At 41.4% G+C, this 22848-nt stretch overlaps 1 protein-coding gene across 6 annotated transcripts in view; it reads right to left on the bottom strand.

Annotated features, from left to right (window-relative positions):
* Nucleotides 1–22848, bottom strand: part of ITGA9 (integrin subunit alpha 9) — a 435888-nt gene that overhangs the window by 49755 nt on the left and 363285 nt on the right. For 3 of the 6 annotated variants that reach the window (XM_081527249.1, XM_081527248.1, XM_081527247.1), the window contains exon 27: nt 11369–11437. The exons of 2 other annotated variants lie outside the window; for them this stretch is intronic. In XM_081527249.1, coding sequence (XP_081383375.1) covers nt 11369–11437 — 69 coding nt within the window. Of the gene's footprint in view, nt 1–9805; nt 10011–11368; nt 11438–22848 lie in introns of those variants that run through there. One more of the 6 variants, XM_081527244.1, reaches the window with a different exon arrangement.

Genomic DNA, 22848 nt, shown 5'->3' with positions numbered 1-22848 from the left:
GGTGCTTGTCTGGAGGGGTGGAGAGCAGGGGAATTAGAGTGATGTGTTCCACTTGGCAGCCGGTGCTGGAGTAGGAGCTGAAATGGCAGAGTGAATGCTGGCTGCTGGTGAGGGAGAAAAGGGCAGTCAGCCAGCAGTCCCAAGCACAGACAGAAAAGGACACGTGGAATAAAGGTGGTAGTCAGGATGTGTTTGAAGAATTTGAGAGCAAGACTCAGTCGGAGCTCAGATAGACTCCAGAGCCTTGGGGGCTGAGATGTTGCATCCTTGGGGTACCCAGATCCAAGAAGCCTCCCTGGAAGAGGACACCCTAGCCACTTCCCCTCTACTTCCAAAATTCTAGATCCGCCCTGCCCAGAGAACTTGAGTGGACTGAGGGGACGCAGCCCTGTGTTTAGGTCTTCCCTGGAGCCCTGAGTACAGGGAGGACATGACCTCACCCTGAAACCCTGTTACAAAGGAACAGCGACAGAGGCAGTGGCAGGGCAGACCTGTGTCATTTACTCCATGGCAGCAGTGGCCGAGTCACGGAGTCCTAGGTTGGTTTGGTGACTCTGGAGCCAGTGAAGCCCCGTGAGGTGGGCCCCTACTCATCAGTCCTCTACATGGACTGCCCCTTCAACACCTGCCCTATGTCGGGCACGAGGTGTCACCTGGCCAGGCTGGTGGAGGCTGCTCTGGCCTGGCGGCTGGCATTTGGCCTCTCCCACCCACATTCCTCAGCCCCTGACTCTGGCCCGGCCACAGGTGCCCCCTTTGCTCCCTGACCTGTGCTTGCTGAGGCTGCGTAACCTAATGGGGACAGACCCAGACCTGCCCGCAGTCTGTGGCATCACCTGTTTCCTGGGCAAGTCTGGTCACGGACATACATCTTGGCACACACAGGAACAAGCTCATTGGTACACAGGCTCACACTCATGCCAGGACACAGGGCACACCCTTGACAGGGCTGTCTCTGCCCAGGCTGGTTTCTCCCACCTTGGCACTGCCCCCTCCTTGCTCTCCAGCCCTCCCTGGAACCCTGGTCCCCTGCCCTCCTGATCCCAAACACTCCTTCATGTACACAAATACAAGTGACAGCAAGGGAGCATCTGTGGGCAATGTCTGTTTTCCCCGCAAATGTCCCCAGAGGTCTAGAAGGAGAAAGGCCTAGCCTCTCTCTTTTGGAAGTGGAGGAATGGAGAACACAGGGAGGAAAAAGAAAAAAAAAGATCTCAATAAATCAGCCCATTTCTTGATTCCACTCTCCCTCTCTCCCTCTGCCTTTCCTCCTCCACTCTCCCCCCTCCCTATCCCCACCCCCACACGGAGGCAATGGGCCTCTGCCTCACATGATCTTCCTGCACTGCTGCCCCCCACACACCCCTAAAGCTTCACCCCCGGGAACCACCACTGACTACTCAGCCTACTACCTATTCGCATGGCCGTGGTTGCGTTCCCCATGCTCTACATTTGAGTGCTGGGCTGCAGTGGGTGGGTGGGCATGTGGGCCTGTCTCCGCTGAAAGAGGCCCCGGGGCAAGTGCTCCCCCTCTCTGGGCCTCCCCTTTGCAGGCAGGAGCAGGCAGATGACAGTCTGGTTCCAGAAGGCTCTGGAATGAGTGCAAACCAGAAGAGGGCACCCCTCCCGGTCTGAGCTTGGAGATGGGACCAAGGAAGTGAAATTTCTGGACATTTTTGGATGATTAAAAAATTATTTTTTAAAACAGTAAAAGTAAAATACTTTGGAAAAATGAAGAAATGAAGAAGACAGTAGCCACCCACATGGATGTGGCCAGACCTTGAGTATTCACAAAGCTCTTTAACATTTTCTGTCTCTGTGAGCCCTGTGATGAAGGTGGGTGAGTGTCCCTCATCTTGCTTGCTTACTGTATGCCAAGCTCTGGCTGGGTACCACGTGGCCCCAACGATGAGAGGCCCCCTTGGCTGTAAGGAATGAGACTCTTAGGGAAGGACCAGCGTGACGGTCTCACAGCAGGGCTCTCTGCCCCACCCAGGGCCTCACAGGAGCCTAACTAACTCAGATCCTGGAGAAGCCCACCACCTACAGGTCCCAGGGATGCTGAGGTCCCAATACTGACATCAGGAACTGGATCATTCAGGATCAGGGCCACTCCAGCCCAGAACTCCTATTATTCCAGAATAAGCCCTTTGTCAGGAATGAGACTCTCTTAGGGACTAAGCACTTGTCTCCTGCTAGCAACTCACTCATTTTCATTTTGGGGGGCCATGCTGCGTGGCTTGCCGGATCTCAGTTCCCCAACCAGGGACTGAACCTAGTCCAAGGCAGTGAAAGCCCAGAGTCCTAACCCCTAGATCACCAGGGAACTCCTGACTCACTCATTTTCATAAAAAGTGAAAGTGAAAGTTTAAGTCACTCAGTCATGTCCGACTCTTTGCGACCCATGGACTGTATGTAGCCTGCCAGGCTCCTCTGTCTGTCCATGGGGATTTTCCAGGCAAGAATACTGGAGTGGGTTGCCTTTCCTTTCTCCAGGGATCTTCCTGACCCAGGGTCAGGTCTCCTCCATTGCAGGCAGATTCTTTTACCATCTGAGCCACCAGGGAAGCCCATTTTCATAAACCCCGGGTTAAATTAGAGATAGAGGATGTGTTCGGCTTAGCTCAAGTTACTATAGTATACAAATCACTCTAACACTTAAAAAAAATATTTCTATGCATACGACCTACAATTTGGGCAGGATTCGACAGGCATAGCTCATCTCTGCTTTATGTGGTGTCACCGGTACTTCTTGAAGGCTGGGGCCGGAATCGTCTGGAGGCTCACTTTCTTACATTGTGGCTGATGCCCGTCGTAGGCTGTAGGCTGAGACCTTTGGGCTCTTGGCTGGAAAACCTACCAATGGTTGTATCAGCCATGCCTTTTATTTACCCTGCTCTGATGTTCTGACATCCTGGGGCCCTGCTGACTCTGGAGTCACCGCCCATCCCAGGGCTACCTCATTCCTAGAGAAAGCAAATAACTTGTTATAAACATGTATTCCAGATTTCCCTGGTGGCTCAGTGGTAAAGAGTCTGCCTACCAATGCAGGAGGTGTGGGTTGATCCTGGTCCAGAAAGATCCCACTTGCTTTGAAGCAACTGGGCCCGTCCGTGCGCCACAACTACTGAGCCTGTGCTCTGGAACCCAGGAGCCACAACTCTTGAAACTCATGCACCCTAGAGCCTGTGCTCCACAACAAGAGAAGCCACCACAGTAAGAAGCCCTCGCACCAAAACTGGAGGGTCGCCCCTGCTCTCTGCAACTAGAGAAAAAGCCCACAGGGCAACAAAGACTTAGCACAGCCAAAAATAAAAAAACAACAGCGTGTCTTTCATGCAAATCAGTCAATCCAGAGCCACCTCCTTGATGGAGCTATTATACCCCAGGCCACTACTGCCCTAATCCCCTTAGGACCAAGTACCAGACAACTAGAGATAGTCCCTATATCCTAGAGTCCACTGAAATTATTCTAACTAGCCAATCCTAAACTGGCTAACCTGTCTCACCTGTCTTTCCATTGACATCACAGTAAAATCTCTTGCCACAGTTTCCCTTTCTTGCTCTGCCTCCTGACCCAACCTGGTGCTTCCTCGTGTGTGCTACCCCCCACTTCCCCGTGGCACAGTGCAAACCCTTCTCTTGGAAACTCTGAGAATAACAAACTGTCTTTTCATTGGCAATCATCTTTGGCCTTTCCAAGGTCCAATAAGCAGGGAGCCTCCTCTGACTTTAGTATTCCTGGCCTGTGCTTCCCTTGGCCTGCAGACCTATTAACCAGGAAAGGACAATTGCAGAATGAGAAGGGAGAGGTGGGAGGAAGGTCCCCTGGGTCAGTCTGCAAACTGCTTAAACGTATCCCGGCTCTGGCACACGGGGCTGCACCCTCAAATGAGACCATCCCATGTGCTGCACGGGGCCCCTGAAGGAGGCCCTGCTACTCAGAAAAGCTAGATGTGCCAAGAACAACATTTCCCTTTCCGATACTGAAACACATTTTTCTTCCTTTCTAACGTAATTCAACTTTAAAGTTTCTTTTCCTCTTTTATTGATATAAATATATTTTCCTCAACAGTGGGGTTCTGAAAGATTCTTAGATACCCCCCAGTGCTGTGTATGGCTGAGACCAGGAACAGGGGAGCAAGGCTGCTTGCACCTCTCCAAAGACAGCTGATGAAACGCAGGACTTCCGCAGGGGAAGACTGTCTGAACCACAACCACTCTTCCTTGACTCTGAAGACTGGAGCTGCCTTCAGATTGAAACTCCTTTATTAGCAAATTGATTATTTATATAAGGGCTGTCTCTGCAGCTTCCTCATTGGTGCTAAGCTGCTTTAAAAGTTCCAGATGCAGCAAAGCACTCTCCAGCCCTGGTCATGGTTATCAGACTTCACTCAAAATCAACTCAAGAAAACAGCTTTAAACTGGAGACTGCAAACTGGCAGCCCAGGGGTGACATCCAGCCCACAGGCCCATGCTTGTAGCAAACATGGTTTGTCATTGTTGTTTTGTTTTTGCTTATACAGTGCAGTCTCTCATAATTTTTTTCAAAATTATAGACTTATGGAAACTTTGCAAGAATAAAGAATTTCCATATACCCTTCAACTAGATTCCCAAATGTTAAATTCAATCCCCTGTATTATTATTATTTGGACTGTTTGAGAATAAGCTGCAGACTTACTCCCCAAAAGTTTAGTGAATATTTCCTAAAAACAAGAATAATCTCTTATATAGTCACGTAAAGTTATCCAATCAGGAAATTGACATCATTACAGCAGACCTTAATCATCTGGAGACCTTATTCACCTTTCATCAATTGACCCATTCTGCCCTTTATAGCAAAAAAGAAAATTTATTTTTTTCTAGTTCAGAATCGAATTTAGGTTTATGATGTTAGGTTTCTTTTGCCCCCCACCCCCAGCTTGCTACAGATTCTCCAAGGCTAGGGGTCAGCACTTTGCTGATGGCATGGATTTCTGTGTCTCCTTTATGTCTGTATTTTAATGAAAGGTTTAATAAATTGCTATGAGCAAACTTTGTAGTTAGCCTCTCCCTGAAAGGAGGGCCTGTAACCTCCCTAAGTGACTACATACAGGTTACATCAGCCAAGGGTTTTATTTTAGGGCTTCCCTTGTGGCTCAGCTGGTAAAGAATCCGCCTGCAATGCGGGAGACCTGGGTTCGATCCCTGGGTTGGGAAGATCCACTGGAGGAGGGAAAGGCTCCAGTATTCTGGAAGCTCCCACTCTAGTATTCTGGCCTGGTGAATTCCATGGAATGTATAGTCCATGGGGTCGCAAAGAGTCAGACATGACTGAGAGACTTTCACTCACTCACTCAATCTGAAATAGTTACTTGGTCTGTCTTTCATGACCTTGCCAGTTGCAAAAAGCACAAGCCAGTTATTTTATAGGATATCCCTTAACAGAGGTTTGCCTATTGTTTATTCAAGATCAGACTCAGGTTGAGACTTCCCTAGAGGTCCAGTGGCTAAGACTCTGCGCTCCCAATGCAGGGGGTCTGGGTTTGATCCCTGGTCAGGGAAGTAGATCCCTCATGCCACAAGTGAAAAAAGATCCCGCATACCACAACTAAGACTTGGTGCAGTCAAATAAATAAATAAAATAAATATTAAAAAAAAGACTAGACTCAGGTTATTCATTTTTGGCAGGAATGCTCCAGAAATGGCATTGTATCCTTACCAGGACATCATATGAAGAGGCATATCATGTTGCTTTACTGTGGCATGATCGGTAACATTTTTGGTAACAGTAACGGTAGCAACTTTAAGGTCTGTTTACTGTAAATGTCGCTTTGTATTTTTCCCCTTTCTAATTTAAAAGCTTTTTGTGGGGAGGTGCTTCAAAACCATGCAAATATTCTTACTCTCATCAAACATTTAGCCTCTCCTTTTAGCATCTGTTGATGATTCTTGCCTGAATTGGTTACTGCTATCAGGATTTTCCCCAATTCATCAGTGAGAGTCCATTCAAGTTGGTTTTTGTGTGCGTTTGACATCTCCCCATTATTCCTTTTTTTTTTTTTTTTTTTGGGCTGTGGTGTGTCTTCGTTGCTTTTTGCTAAGGCTTTCTCTAGTTGCAGCCAGCAGGGGCTACTCTTTGTTGCAGTGTGTGAGCTTCTCATTGTGGCTTCTCTTGTTGCAGAGCACAAGCTCTAGGGCATGCGGCCTTCAGTAATTGCGGCACACAGGCTCAGTAGTTGCGGTGCGAGGGCTCTAGAGTGCTGGCTCAGTTGCTCCACAGCATGTGGACTCCTCCCAGACCAAGAATTGAACCCGTGACCCTGTGTTAGTAGTCAGAGTTTTATTCACTGGGCCACCAGGGAAGTACTCCCCTCACCCCTCATTCTTCTCTGAGCTCTTCCTTACTTTCTGGTCCAACGAGATGTTCCAGGCTCACCTTGTCCTTTCCTGGCACTAGACTTGGAGTCAGTCATCTGTCTAACGAGTCTCGATTCTTTTTACTGGAGAAGGATATTTAGGGACCAAGATCTGGGGCCTGGATGTGTGCTCATTGCTACTGGGGTATTACTGATTCTAGGCTTACTCAGTGCACCTACTTATATAAATTTATCTGTTTATCTATCATCTATATCAATTCCTCTGTCTACATCTATAACAGTCTCTTTACCAGTCATTTATCTATATTCAATCTGCTAAAACCTGAGTTTATAGTGATACCTCCAATTCTGATCTAACACCACACATTTCAGTATAGCCTCCCCTCTTCCCATATTTGTAACTCCCATCTCTGGTAGTTAGAAACTTGACTCTTTTAATTCATTCATCATATAGTTGTATGTTCAATCTTAGAATACCCAGAAAGTAGCTGCAGAATTGCTAACTCATTCCACAGCAAAAATCCATCCCTTTTATCTGAAACATACATTGCAAATGTTTCTTTTTTGGCCTTTTATCTGCAACATAGATTGCAAATATTTTCTCTCATTTTGTCATTTGATTTTGCTTATTTATTTATTTATTTTTTGTGAAGAGAAAATTTTTTTGTGGTCAAATGTATCAATCTGTTCTTTACTGTCACTGAATTTTGAGTCATAGTTAGAAAGCCTTTCCTAACACCAGATTATGAAGGAACCCATCTAAATTTTCTTCTAGTACTTGTATGCTTCCATCTTTTACAGTTAGATCTCTAATCAATTTGGAGCTTATTCTCTCATAGGGTGTGAGATAAGAATTAATTTTTTTCTTTGTTTCATGGCTACCCTGTTGTCCCAGCACTATTTATTAAAAAGTTAATCTTTGCACAGTGGTTTGAGATGCCATCTTTATTGTAGATTAATTTTCCATACATGCTGAAGTTGATTTCTGGACTAAAAAGTCCAGAAATCAATATTCTGTTCTACTGGACTGTGTATGCACAAATACCACACTGTTTTAATTATAAAGGCTTTAGAGTATATTTTAAAATCTAGTAAAGCCAGTCCCTGAGACTCACAATAGTTTTTTTCCCCCTCAGTGTTTCGCTAGATATTCCTGACAACTTATCTAGCCCCATCAAAAAAAAGTTTGTCCTCAAAATGTTTCCAACATTTAAAATGGGGAGATATCACATGAAAATATGGATTTCTGTTTTTTTCTTGAAAATTAGGGATCCTATCAACATGGACCTTTCCTTTTCACATATCCAATAGTATAGAGCAGACCAGTAGCTGAAGCCTTTACACAGGCCTGTGGTTTCCAGGACTGGATGGTGCCCACTATGCCCTCTGCCCTCTGATCCCTCACCTTCACACATTTAAGTTCCTTGTGTGGCATCTAAGTTGGTGACTCAGGCTTTAAATGATCAGGAAAGTTATACATCATGTCCACACTTAGTCATCTATTTCTCTGTCTCATAATAAGATGTTATGAAAGGGTTGTCTGTTTTGTTTACTGCTGTGTCTCCAGGGCCTAAAGAGAAGGTTTAAGGGATAGTTGGCGCTTAGTAATTATTTGTATAATGAATAAGTGTTTATAGATAAGAAATAAGAAATGATAAAAATGTGTTCTCTTTTCAAAAATCCATTCAAAACACATCAAGTAGAACCATTATCGGTGGGAGTAAGTGGGTACAGTGCTTACAGAGAGCAATTTGGCAATATTTCTAAAAAATTACAAATGTATAGATTGGTTTTCCTCATAGTTCTACTTCTAAAAATTTACCCTAAGTATATTTGCACACAGGCCAAATGATGATTTTCCAGGTTACTTACTGCAGTAATAATAAAAGGTTCAAAAGAAATTACATTTCTTTAAAAAAGGGACAGATTATAGAAATTATGGTTTACCCATACATTAGAACAACGGAATAATATACAGTAATAAAAAAGAATAAGAATGCTTTCTGTGAGCTGAGTGAGAAAAACAACGTGCAAAGTAGTATATATAGCAAACTACCTTTTAGGTATAAAAGGAAAAAAACTCCAAAGATCCATGTTCATATTTGTTTATAAGCATTTGTAGAAAATCTGGATGCACTCATAAGAAACAAATAATACTGATTAGTTGAGGGGTGGAGGAAATACGGTAAAGAAACTGGGCAGGTGGGGACAGAGTGGGAGGGAAATTCTCTCTCTTGCTCCCCTGACCCTGAGGAGTAGATTTTAAATCAAACACTTATATATGCACACAAAATGTATACATATATACCGATAAACATGTATAAAAACAACTACTAAACTAAAAGGACAATAGAAGAAGCCATTAGACCCTGAAGACCACAACTATCCAGCTAGGACTCTGGACAACCATGCAATGGAGACTCTAGGTCACTCACTGGAATTTCATCTGTTCTTGCTAGAAGATGATATACTGTGTATGTTAATTCCATTTGACAGAAAAGGCAATGAAATATGTTTCCCCTCCTACTATCTTGCAATCAGATAATCCCAGAGTGCACTTTACAAATTGACAGTCAATAAACCACTTCACCCAGTGGAGAAACAGAGCAAATCCCCAGATGGAACAGTGATATTGAAGCCACAGAAGACAGCCCCCTTCCCCCACTACTGCTTCATGAGAACAAAGTGAAATATTTCAGCTAGTGAAACTGGGAACTTAGCAAAGAAAGAGTTTATCAACTATAGTTCTAGCATGATAGAAAGCAAGAGCTTCTAAAATATGAAAATGCAAAGTCAGGAAATCATCAGAGAATAATATAGATCTTATACAGGTTTTGGTACATGGCATATGATCAATGTGAAATGAATTAAAAAAAAAATGCATTAAGCTGAGTGCTGTTACTCAAATAAATTAAATGAATGAATCTGTATCTGTCATAGCATTTATCAAAATATTTTAAACTGGGGAGCCAAGAGAATAATTAGAATACTGTACAGATAATATTTTGGAAGGATGTATATTGCAATAATATTTATTTTGTCCTTTTTTTTTTGGTTTATAGATTGAATTTTTCTCTCTATGGAGTAATTAGCTTCCTTTAAAAAAATTCTCAAATGGCAAGCTAGTCTGTTTTACACTTTTACATATATCCAAAAATAAATTTTAACATTTTTGATAGGCAAAATACTGATATTTTAATTCAGTATGCCATAACTCAAGATCATATGTTCAAAATGAAAGAACACTAATTAAATTAAAAAAAAAAAAAAAAAACCTTAGCATAAACCCCCTGAGAGTAAAGATACTAATGTACAGTGAAAACTGTTTTCAACTCAGGGGCTCCGAGTTTACACTGAAGCATTCCCACACACATACACAGATACAGACATGGAAAAGGATCTGTATTAAACACTGCAAGAAGAACATAAACAGCTGAGACTCAAAGCTTGTCTCTGTTATCTTTATAAGCTGTATCTAAAATTAAGATTTTTCTAGTAAGGGCAATGACATTGTAGAGAAAATGTTGCCAAGAGATACCCATTGATGTAGTGGCATTTCACTCACTATTGCAAAGGGAGTAAGAGCGAACAGCCTTGGGACTTCCCTGGTGGTTCTGTGCTTTCCACTGCAGGGGGCGCCAGTTCTGTCCCTGGTCAGGGAGCGGGGAATACAGGTCACAGAACAGTCCCCAGAGGAGGGTCGTGTGCTCTGCTTCATCATGATTCTCCATTTCCCAGTAACGCTGCAACTCTAAACGAATGCCCAATTCAAAAGTCGCTTTTATAAGTTTATGGGTGAAGTGTTTTTGTTGTTCTTTTATTTATATTTTGAAGCCACACTTCGTGGCTTGTGGGATCTTAGTTCTCTGATCAAGAATTGAACCTGGGCCCTCAGCAGTGAAAGCACAAGTTCTAACCACTGGACCACCACGGAAATCCCTTGCTGTTGTTTTTTTTTTTTTTTTTTTTTTAAAAAAAGCTTGTTTGCTTTACTTTCTTCATCTTCCCACTAATTGTATCACTTAATTTCCTTCTTTTTAAAAAAATTCATTGATTTATTTTGATTGGAGGCGAAGTACTTTACAAAATGGTGGTGGTGTTTGCCATACATTGACATGGATCAGCCATGGGTGTACATGTGTCCCACCATCCTGAACCCCCCTCCCACCTTCCTCCTCGCCCCATCCCTCAGGGTTGTCCCAGAGCACCAGCTTTGAGTGCCCTGCTTTATGCATCAAACTTGCACTGGTCATCTGTTTTACATATGGTAATATACATGTTTCAATGCTATTCTCTCATATCGTCCCATCCTTGCCTTCTCCCGCAGAGTCCAAAAGTCTGTTCTTTATTGTTGCCTCTTAGCCCTTTCTCACTGACCTTTGAGGAAGTTAAGTGTTCTGTTCCCATAAATAACAAAAATATCCACATACCTTCTCAGCAGTTGTTAGAAAGGCTGCCCTGATGGGTCCTGACCACCAGGGGGCAGCTGGGAGCCAGATTCTGCTTTCCTCCCAGTTAATTCGGTTTTAATGCCTTCGCTTTAGACCTTCTCTTCCAGTTTTTTAAGGAGAAGGCTACTGTTCTTCCAGCCACCTGTTAGCAAAGGTTCAAGCTCTGCCTCTCACACCTCACCTCACACCCATGCCTTTTGGCTCTTGCATCCCGGCCAGGGGATTTTTCTCAGCTTCTTGAACAGTTCAGGTTCTCAGCTGTCACTAGGTCTTCTTGCACATGCTGCCCTGTCTACCTTCAGCGTTCCCTTCCTTCTTCACCTACTTACTTCTCCTTCTCAACCATCACTTCCTTAAGGAAGCCCTCCCTGATCTACCAGAATGGGCAAACCCTTTCATTCCATCTATTGGATAGCTCAAATAAAAAATAGTGATACCAAATACTGGTGAGAATGTAGAGAATTTACATCTTTCATACATTGCTGATGGGAATGTAAAATGTTACAGCCATGGGAAAATAATTTGGCAGTTTCTTATAAAACTAAATATATACTTACCTCATAACTCAGTAATCTCACTTTTAGGCATTTATCACAGAGAAATGGAAACTTATGTGCCACAGAATCCTGAAATACAAATGTCATAATACATCATTTTTTGTAGTAGCCAAAAACTGGAAAACACACAAATACCCTTCAGCACATGAGTGGTCAAATTGTGGTACATTCATACCATGAATTACTATAGAAAAAAAAGGAACAAATGATTGATACCTGTAACAACTTGGATAAATCTCAAGGGAATTATACTGAGTGAAAAAGCCAACCTCAAAGGTTTTATATATGTGTGTATATATAAATATATACATACCACATATAAAATATATACCATATATATAATATATATGTATGTATAGATATACCACAATTAAAAGAAATTCAAATATTTTTGTATCTATGACCCCAATCAGATAAAAGTTACTCCAAGTCCACACAATGTTTGGCAAGGTTTGGGCACACAATTACAAAACAACATTGGCAAACACCAACAAACAGGTTGCTTTCCGGTTTGGACTTGGGAATATATTTTTTCACAGGAGCAATGTTATGAATAGTACTTTGTTTAGTCAAAAAACCTATAGAGTCCATAATGTATCTGCAGGATAATACTAGAATTCTAGTGTTTACTCCTATGGAAACTTAATACCCAATGCATTTTCTCAGAGAAAATTAATTCAGTTTTCTCAGTGGATTTGGGAATCTCCCTCCTCCCACTCTCCCCACCTGGCTGAAGAGGCCTTTCCACACACGGCCGTTTATATGGAAGACACATATGGAAAGCGGGTACTGCCCGCAGAGAAAAAAAAGGACAATTTCCGTGAGTAGAAATAAATCTGAATAGAATCTACAAATGGAGAAAAAAGCTTATATAATCTATGATTCCAATTATAAAATATTCTCTAAAAGGCAAAATTACAGAGATGGAGACTAATGATTGCTAAGGGCCAGAGGTGGGGTGGAAGGGTCGCATGAGGGAGTCCCTTTGCGGCTATGAATCTTTAAACATTTTTAAATGGAGATATAATTGACATATTATTTTCAGGTGTACAACATAATGTGGTAATTAATCTTGGTTGTGGTCATGGTTAAAGGAATCTCTACGTAGATCAAATTGCATAGAACTATAGATTACATACATACACATAAATGAGAGAGTATATATAAAAACTGATGAAATCTGATAAGATCTATAGACTGTACCAATATTAATTTCCCCTTTTAAATATAGTATGTATTATAATCATGTTAGATGTTGCCATTGGGGAAAGCTAGGTGAAGGGTATATGGGACTTCTTATTTTTCAACTGCCTGTGGGGTTATAATTATTTCCAAAAACGTTTTTTAAAAATCCACTTGTAAAAGAATGAAACTAGAACACTTCCTAACACCATACACAAAAATAAACTCAAAATGGATTAAAGATCTAAACACAATACCAGAAACTATAAAACTCCTAGAGGAAAACATAGGCAAAACACTCTCCGACATAAATCATAGCAGGATCCTCCATGACCCACCTCCCAGAATATTGGAAATAAAAGCAAAAATAAACAAATGGGACCTAGTTAAACTTAAAAGCTTTTGCACAACAAAGGAAACTATAAGCAAGGTGAAAAGACAGCCTTCAGAATGGGAGAAAATAATAGCAAACGAAGCAACAGACAAACAATTAATCTCAAAAATATACAAGCAACTCCTGCAGCTGAATTCCAGAAAAATAAACGACCCAATCAAAAAATGGGCCAAAGAACTAAACAGACATTTCTCCAAAGAAGACATACAGATGGCTAACAAACACATGAAAAGATGCTCAACATCACTCATTATTAGAGAAATGCAAATCAAAACCACAATGAGGTACCATTTTACACCAGTCAGAATGGCTGCTATCCAAAAGTCTACAAGCAATAAATGCTGGAGAGGGTGTGGAGAAAAGGGAACCCTCTTACACTGTTGGTGGGAATGCAAACTAGTACAGCCACTATGGAGAACAGTGTGGAGATTCCTTAAAAAACTGGGAATAGAACTGCCATATGACCCAGCAATCCCACTGCTGGGCATACACACCGAGGAAACCAGAATTGAAAGAGACGTGTGTACCCCAATGTTCATCGCAGCACCGTTTACAATAGCCAGGACATGGAAGCAACCTAGATGTCCATCAGCAGACGAATGGATAAGGAAGCTGTGGTACATATACACAATGGAATATTACTCAGCCATTAAAAAAATACATTTGAATCGGTTCTATTGAGATGGATGAAACTGGAGCCCATTATACAGAATGAAGTAAGCCAGAAAGAAAAACACCAATACAGTATACTAATGCATATATATGGAATTTGAAAGATGGTAACAATAACCCTATATGCGAGACAGAATAAGAGACACAGATGCATAGAACAGTCTTATGGACTCTGAGGGAGAAGGAGAGGGTGGGACGTTCTGGGAGAATAGCATTGAAACATGTATATTATCGTATGTGAAACAGAACACCATTCCATGTTCGATGCATGAGACAAGGGCTCAGGGCCGGGGCAATGGGATGACCCAGAGGGATGGGATGGGGAGGGAGGTGGGAGGGGGGTCCAGGAAGGGGAACACATGTAAACCCATGGCTGATTCATGTCAATGTATGGCAAAAACTACTACAATATTGTAAAGTAATTAGCCCCCAACTAAAATAAATAAATTTATTAAAAAAAAAAATCCAGTGAAATACTTGAAGCAAGTGTGACAAAGTGGTGGTAGGTTCCCAGGCATTCATTATAATACTGTTTGCACTTTTTGAAATATTTTTCAGAATTAAAACAAATGGCATCAGGAAGGCTATTTCATTTTGTCTTATAGAAGTGAATTTTAAAATACCTGGGAGTTGCCCACAACCTTAATATGAGTCAACATGGTAGCAAAGCTGCCAACAAGACACAGATAAAAATTCTCATTACTGAATTTAGTTCTATGCTGGCAGCTCCAAGCAGGGAGAGAAATTTGAGGGGTAGCTTTGTTATAGGGTGGCAGTTATTTTCTTCTTTATGTCAGAGATGGTACAGGATGTTGAAGCTGTCATAAAAGTAGTTTTAGAAACTAGAAATTTCCTTATGTAGGAAAGAGAAATTTTGTAGGTTATATAGTGTCTCTTTTCTTATGCTTTGAGTGCTGTCATGGAGACAAAGTAGGTATTTTATTTTTAAAGGGAAACTTTGGACAGATGGCTGGGAGGCTTGGGGAGATAGAGGGAAGAATAGAAATACAGATCAATAAACTCTCACATATCCAGTCATGTAATAGAGGAAAATAATAGAAATGGAAAGACTTGAGAGCTCTTCAAGAAAATTGGAGATATCAAGGGAACATTTCATGCAAAGATGGGCATGATAAAGGACAGAAACAGTAAGGACCTAACAGAAGCAGAAGAGATTAAGAAGAGGTGGCAAGAATACACAGAAGAACTATACAAATATGGTCTTAAAGATGCAGATAACCACAGTGGTGTGGTTGCTCACCTAGAGCCAGACATCCTGGAATGTGAAGTCAAGTGGGCCTTAGGAAGCATTCAGTTCAGTTGCTCAGTCGTGTCCAACTCTTTGCAACCCCATGAACCGCAGCACGCCAGGCCTCCCTGTCCATCACCAACTCCCAGAGTCCACCCAAACCCATGTCCATCGAGTCGGTGATGCCATCCAGCCAACTCATCCTCTATCATCCCCTTTTCCTCCTGCCCTCAATCTTTCCCAGCATCAGGGTCTTTTCAAATGAGTAAGCTCTTTGCATCAGGTGGCCAAAGGATTGGAGTTTCAGCTTCAACATCAGTCCTTCCAATGAACACCCAGGACTGATCTCCTTTAGGATGGACTGGTTGGATCTCCTTGCAGTCCAAGGGACTCTCAAGAGTCTTCTTCAAAACCACAGTTCAAAAGCATCAATTCTTTGGCGCTCAGCTTTCTTTACAGTCCAACTCTCATATCCATACATGACCACTGGAAAAACCATATCCTTGACTAGACGGACCTTTGTTGGCAAAGTAATATCTCTGCTTTTTAATATGCTATCTAGGTTGGTCATAACTTTCCTTCCAATGAGTAAGGAAGCATTACTACAAACAAAGCTAGTGGTGGTGGTTGAATTCCAGCTGAGCTATTATTTAAAGTCCTAAAAGATGATGCTGTTAACGTGCTGCACTTAATATGTCAGCAAATTTGGAAAACTCAGCAGTGGCCACAGGGCTGGAAAAGGTCAGTTTTCATTCCAGTCCCAAAGAAGGGGAATGCCAAATATTCAAAGTACTGTACAATTGTGCTCATTTCACATGCTAGCAAGGTTATCCTCAAAATCCTTCAAGTGAGAACTTCCAGATGTACAAGCTAGGTTTCAAAGAAGCAGAGGAACTAAAGATCAAACTGCCAACATTTGTGGGATCATGGAGAAATCAAAGGAGTTCCAGAGAAACATCTACTTCTGCTTTATTGACTACATTAAAGCCTCTGACTGTGTGGATCACAACAAACTGTGGAAAATTCTTCAAGAGATGGGAATACCAGACCACCTTGCCTGTCTCCTGAGAAACTTGTATGTGGGTCAAGAAACGATAGTTAGGACTGGACATGGAACAATGGACTGGCTCAAAATTGGGAAAGGAATATGATAAGGCTATATATTGTCACCCTGCTTATCTAACTTCTATGCAGAGTACATTATGTGAAATGCCGGGCTGCATGAATTGTAAGGTGGAATCAAGATTGCCAGGAGAAATATCAACAACCTCAGATACACAGATGATACCACTCTAATGGCAGAAAATGAAGAGGAACTAAAGAGCCTCTTGATGAGGGTGAAAGAGGAGAGTGAAAAAACTGGCTTAAAACTCAACATTCAAAAAACTAAGATCATGGCATCTGGTCCCATCACTTCATGGCATATAGAAAGGGAAAAAATGGAAGCAGTAACAGATTTTCTTTTCTTGGGCTCCAAAATCACTGTGGACAGTGATTATAGCCATGAAATTAAACAACTCTTGCTCCTTGGAAGTTAAACTATGACAAACCTAGAGAGCATATTAAAAAGCAAAGACATCACTTTGCCGACAAAGGTCTGTACAGTCAAAGCTGTGGTTTTTCCAGTAGACATATATGGATTTGAGAGTTGGTCCATGAAGAAGGCTGAGCACTGAAGAATTGCTGCTTTCAAATTATGGTGCTGGAGAAGATTCTTGAGAGTCCCTTGGATAGCAAGGAGATCAAATCAGTCAATCCTAAAGGAAATCAACCCTGAACATTCATTGGAAGAATTGATGCTGAAGCTGCAATACTTTGGCCATCTGATGTGAAGAGTGGACTCATTGGAAAAGATCTTGATGCTGGGAAAGATTGAAGGCAAAAGGACTACCCCTTTGGGCAGCAGAGGATGAGATGGTTAGATAGCTCACAGACTCAATGGACATGAATTTGAGCCAACTCTGGGAGATTGTGGAGGACAGAGGAGCCTGGTCTGCTACAGTCTGTGGGTTTGCAAAGAATCAGACATGACTTAGAGACTGAACAACAACAACAATGTTTGACAAGGGTCAATGGGGAGAACATTCAATGGGGAGAACAGTTTTCAATCAATGGTATTAGGAAACTGGATATCCAGATTCAAACAATGAGGTTGAACCCTTACCTAACACTATATATATATATATATATATATATATATATATATATATAAACTCAAATGGATCAAAAACCTAAATGTAAGACCTACAACAATAAAACTCTTAGAAGAAAACACAGGACAGAATTTCCCAACTTTGGATTTGACAGTGATTTATTGGATACGACACCAAAGGCATAGACAACAAAAGAAAAAATAGACAAATTGGACTTCATGAAAATTAAAAAATTTACACATCAAAAGACACGATCCAGACTAAAAAGACAACCACAGAATGGGAGAAAAAAATTGCAAATCACATATGTGGTTGGTAAGAGTTTAATACTCAGAATATATAGAGAATTTTCAAAACTCAATAATGACAACAAAAAATACATTAAAAATGGGCAAAGGATTTGTACAGACATTTCTCCAAAAGAGATATACAAATGATAATTAGCCCATGAGTCATGTATTGATGTGAGAGTTGGACCATAAAGAAGGCTGAACACCGAAGAATTGATGCTTTTGAACTGTGGTGTTGGAGAAGACTCTTGAGAGTCCCTTGGACTGCAAGGAGATCCAACCAGTCCATCCTAAAGGCAATCAGTCCTGAATATTCATTGGAAGGACTGATGCTGAAGCTGAAGCTCCAATCCTTTGGCCACCTGATGCGAAGAGCTGATGCTGGGAAAGATAGAAGGCAGGAGGAAAAGGGGACGACAGAGGATGAGATGGCTGGATGGCATCTCTGACTCAATGGACACGAGTTTGAGCAAGCTCTGGGGGCTGGTGAAGGACAGGGAAGCCTGGCATGTGCTGCTATCCATGGGGTCTCAGAGAGTTGGACAAGACTGGGCGACTGAACGACAACAACAAGATGCTCGATATAACTAATCAATAGGTAAATACAAAGCAAAACTACAAGGAGATACTACTTCACACCTCATTAGGATGGCTACTGTCAACAGACAAACAGAAAACAACAAGTGCTGGCTAGGATGTGGAGAAATTGGACTCCTTGTACACTCTTGGTGGGAATGTGAAATGGTACAGCCACTGTGGAAAAGTGTATGGTGGTTCCTCAAAAAATTAAAAAATAGAATTACCATAGGATACAGCAATTTCACATCTGGAGATATCTATTTATCTATCTCCCAAAAGAATTGAAATCAGGGTCTCAAAGTGGTACTAGTACACCCATGTTCATAGCAGCATTATTTACAATAACCAAAACTTGGAAGCAATGCGAGTGCCCATCAACTGGAGAATGGATGAGCAAAGTGTGGTATACTGATACAGTGGAAAATCATTCATCCTTAAAAAGTAACAATATTCTGACACATGCTACAATACAAGTGAACCATCAGGACATTAGCTGAGTGAAACAAGCCAGCCACAAAAGGACAATACAGTGTGATTCCAATTATATGAGATACCTAGAGTACTCAGAACACAGAGACAGAAAGTAGAATGGTGGTTTCCAGGGGCTGGAGGGAGGGGGAATTACTGTTTAATAGGTATAGAGTCTTGGTTTTAGAAGAGGAAAGAGGTATGGGGCTGAATGATGGTGACGGTTGTACAACAATGTAAATGTATTCAATACCACTGCATTGTACACTTAAAAATGGTTAAGATGGCAAATTATATGATTTGTATACTTTAACAGAATGTTTTAAAAATAAGAAAGCAGACTTGACACAGGGAGATGGCTGGGGAGACAGAGGGAGCTCCAGAGTTTGGGCAGCACTGACCTGGTGGTGCAGGGGAGTACAGTGGATGCTCCATCAATAAGAATGTTTGAGCAGAGATTCAAAGAATGCAATTTTAAGGATGCCAACTACTCCTGTAGTGAGTGATCTCCAGAGTAGGTGACAACTCCAAGATTCAGATTCTAGGTGTAACTGACATATGTTAGACCTTGCTGTTACAAAAGCTTAGAGGAGCCATAATCACATAATACCCAAGAATTTATACTTCGGCCAGAACCATGCAGTCAAATATTCCTCAATCCCCTCCTCGGTATGCTTATGATTATAGGCAGCTGCATTATTCCTTGTGTGTATGATTGGTGGTGGTGGTGGTGGTGGTGGTGGTGGTGTGTGTGTGTGTGTGTGTGTGTGTGTGTGTGTGTGTATCTTAGGTGAGCTCATTTTCCCTCTAAGGCCCCACAAGCAAGGTTCTGGGACACGGCGGGCCATGGTGGTGGTGGGCATTGTCTCATCACTGACCAGGGCTCCTCCTGCTGCCAGCCCATCCTTTAGGGGTGATCACAGGGTGATGCCAATAGAGGGATTGTCTCTCCAGTGACCAGCGCTCCTTCCTGGTTCCTCAGAGCCTCGTGGGGCATCTCTCTACTGTTCTGGGTTCTTCTTTCCTGCTGGCTGTTCTCTCTATGGCCTGCCTAAATCAAGAGCTCGCCTTCTCAGCCACATCCCTATACTGTACCTCACATACCATCTACCAAAAGGTTTGGACACATCAGGAGAACATGAGAGACATTTGATATTACGGATATCCTGTACGAGTCTTATATGGAGAGTCCATGGATGGTCATCATTTCTCCGAAGAGGTTGGTAAGTAATCTGTATTTTACTTGTGTGAGGAGTTACTAAATATTCTAATGACTACTGTATAGTGTCTTAGAACTACCTCCTATTCTGGGAATACAGGGTCCCTTTAGGAAGCTATACCATTCGCTATAGTTGGGTTATGCAATATATGTTGTTATTACCATGTTTCAAGACCCTCCATTAAGCACCTAACTTAGCAGAGATGAAGGAAGTTCAGAGAGAAGATCTGAGGATAAAAACCCAACCCTGAAAATCACCTTTGCTTGGCCTGGCCCAGCCTCTCGAGATCTGAGCCTCAGCCCCCTAGTTGGAGAACAATTCCACACAGAAGGAAAATCACATCCGAGGGCACTGGTATCTTAAGACACAGACTCATTCTCAGAGGCCCCGAGCCACCCAGTCCTCACAGGCCTGTATAAATATTACTGTGTTTGTCTCAAAAGGCTTCAAGGAGTACTCAAGAAAATTATTTGGCTTCTGTTAGGGTGTACCTTCTCAGCCGGGTGTAGAGAAAGACCATGTATTTGTCTGAAGTTATGTATCTCTTCAGATTCCAACCTTCTTAGACATTCTAGTAAGTCTGGGTTTATAGAATTTGCTGTGGACACATAAGCACCATAAAAATAAATCCTAATAAATATTACTGCTGATATTAAGCACTGACAAGTAGGAATCTAATGTATACGTATTTCCATCAGCTCAAATGTTCATATAAGTTTCAACATGCAGTTAAAAGTATAGTATAAAATAAGTTTTACTACGCACAGTTATTGCCAATAGCTACATTAACAGCAGTATCGTTAATAAAACCTTCAACTCAAAGGTAGAGCAACTAAAATGAAAAACCCAGAGGGAATAAATAACTCATAAATGTGTGGTATAGAGCTTTTCATCTTGCTTTCAGTATCTCATATATCAGTTTTCACATATGTTAGAGTTTGAGTAAATTCTTAATAGAGCGCATGAGAATTACTTGAGAGTAGAAGAAATTCCCAGATTTTTCTTTTTATTAGATTATTTTAAATTATGACATACTTGAAATATATAGAAAAATACAGACTTCTCTTTCTGATAGCATGATTGACTTTTCTGTGGAAATCATCTAAAAGTACAGGACGAAAATATCACAGATGCTTTTCTTAAATGATTGACAATATGGCAAGAAAATAAGGCACATCTAGGCGAAGCACTAAGTTCAGGGGGAAACCAGGTGGGGGTGGTAGGCAGAATGCTGAAGCTGACTTGTACCTTGGAGACATTTGCTAAACTGGGCAAACTGGGCAAACTTGGCTCGGACTTCTTAGGGCTTACAGGGAAGGAGGCACTGGAGACACAGTCTAGGAATCATTCAAGGAGAGCCATCCCCAAGGGATCTCTGTCTTCCTGAGCCTGGGACACCAAAGGGCTGTACCATCAGCGTAAGGCTAAATGAGAGGTCAACTTGCTGAGTCCCAACCCAAGGTACACAAAGCAAATGGCCAGACTGGAACCCTGGTGTTGAATAGAGGAGAAAAAAATATCTCCCCAGAGAACTTACAACCTTGCTCCTGCTCTGACATCAATCTGCAGCCTGCCTCCACACTCCCTGGGTGGTCTGAAAAAGCTCAAGGCAAAAATTTAGTTTAAAACAGTCCTAGATTATTAATTCTCTCATCTACTTTGCAGAAGCAAATGAAACTCTTCCCTGGAGGAAACTACTTCAAATTCCCACAGATACGCCCCAAAGAAAACAAGCAATTGACAGGAAAAATAACAGCAAAACACAAAGGAAACAAGGCACTTTGAGAAACAGACAATGATAACAAAAGACATCAGCTATTGGGAATAACACACACACCATAAAATAATCAAGTTTAACGTATTTAAAAAATAAAAACTTAAACATATGTGCAGGGAGGAGAGATTTCATAGATGAAAAAAGAATCAAATAGAACTTATGGAAATGAAAAATATAATTACAACTCAAACATGTGAAAACAACCGAGATTCGGGGGAAATGTACTGAGACCTGCCACCTACTTTGAAATACATGAAAATCAGACATGAATGGATAGAGAGAGGAATGGACAGATTTCTGACAAACTAAGTACAGGAAAATATTAATGGACAGAATTTAGATGCTGAGCACGTAGGCATTTACCTTAAAACTCTTTTAACTTTTCTGTATGCTTGAGAGTTTTTATAATAATGTCGCACACACAACCATACACACATATACACAAACTGATGAGGAGATTAGATACTTAGAAAATAAATATCAAGACTTTTAATCCATGAATAAAGGAAGACTGAGCCTCTAAAAAACAACAAAAATATTTTTAAAAATGAAATAAAATATTTAAAATAACATGTTCTTATTTTAAAGCACTGAATATATGGCAAATGTATGAAATTATGAAGCCAAAATCTGAGTGAAAGTGGCAATGTGGAGATAAAAGGAGGGCTGTGGTCACTTTAGTTCTGAGCATGTCATCCTAACAAGGTTGAGGTTGCTTTTCATGGTCTTGCAGGCTTCAGGGGCCCAGAAAGGTGGAGCTCAAAGGGCTACAACCTCATTGTAAAAGAAACAGAAACTCCATTCCTACCAGTACTTAACTGAGGAGAGTTGCCTCAGTGCTGAGTATGGCCCAGGGTGGGCAAGTAACAACCACAAGTTGGCCTTAACATGGATTTGTTTAAATTCATATTACATGGGTGGTCCATAAGACCTCAACATATGGTCTCAGACTGGCTCCTGGCAGCAGCAGAAGCAAATGCTCTCTGTAGGAACACACTTTCATCCTATCTCTCTAAGAATTACCACGAAAAATTTTTCAAGGAAAATAAGCAAATAATAGTTTTATATATGTGTGTGTGTGTGTGTGTGTGTGTGTGTACACAAACATACACAGACGAACAAAATGCAAGCAATCAAGCAACAAAAAACCACCAGTTACAGAAGGAAACAAAGTACTATGTGTAAGCATCATCAGGGAAAACACCCTACAAAGCAGAAAACAGAAACAGACACATAAAAGTGTCATTGCATTTATTGCATAAAAATAAAACTATGATTATCATGTGTAATGATACAAAAGAAACTTGAAAACACAGACAGTGAATGAGAAAATACAAAGAATTACCAATCATATTTGAAGGAGAACCAAATAGAACTTTTGGGTGTAAGAATATAATTGAAACAAAATTCCCAATAAACAGATCTATAAAAAGATTTGACACAGTCTGAAAAGATACTGAATACAAAAGTAGTCCAGAAGAGATATTCCAGGATGC

Source organism: Giraffa tippelskirchi, chromosome 9 (genome assembly GCF_054371585.1).
Source record: "Giraffa tippelskirchi isolate mGirTip1 chromosome 9, T2T-mGirTip1v1.2.pri, whole genome shotgun sequence".
Lineage (NCBI taxonomy): Eukaryota > Metazoa > Chordata > Mammalia > Artiodactyla > Giraffidae > Giraffa > Giraffa tippelskirchi.
Note: the sequence above shows the minus strand (reverse complement) of the source record. Positions and strands in the feature narration are given on the sequence as shown.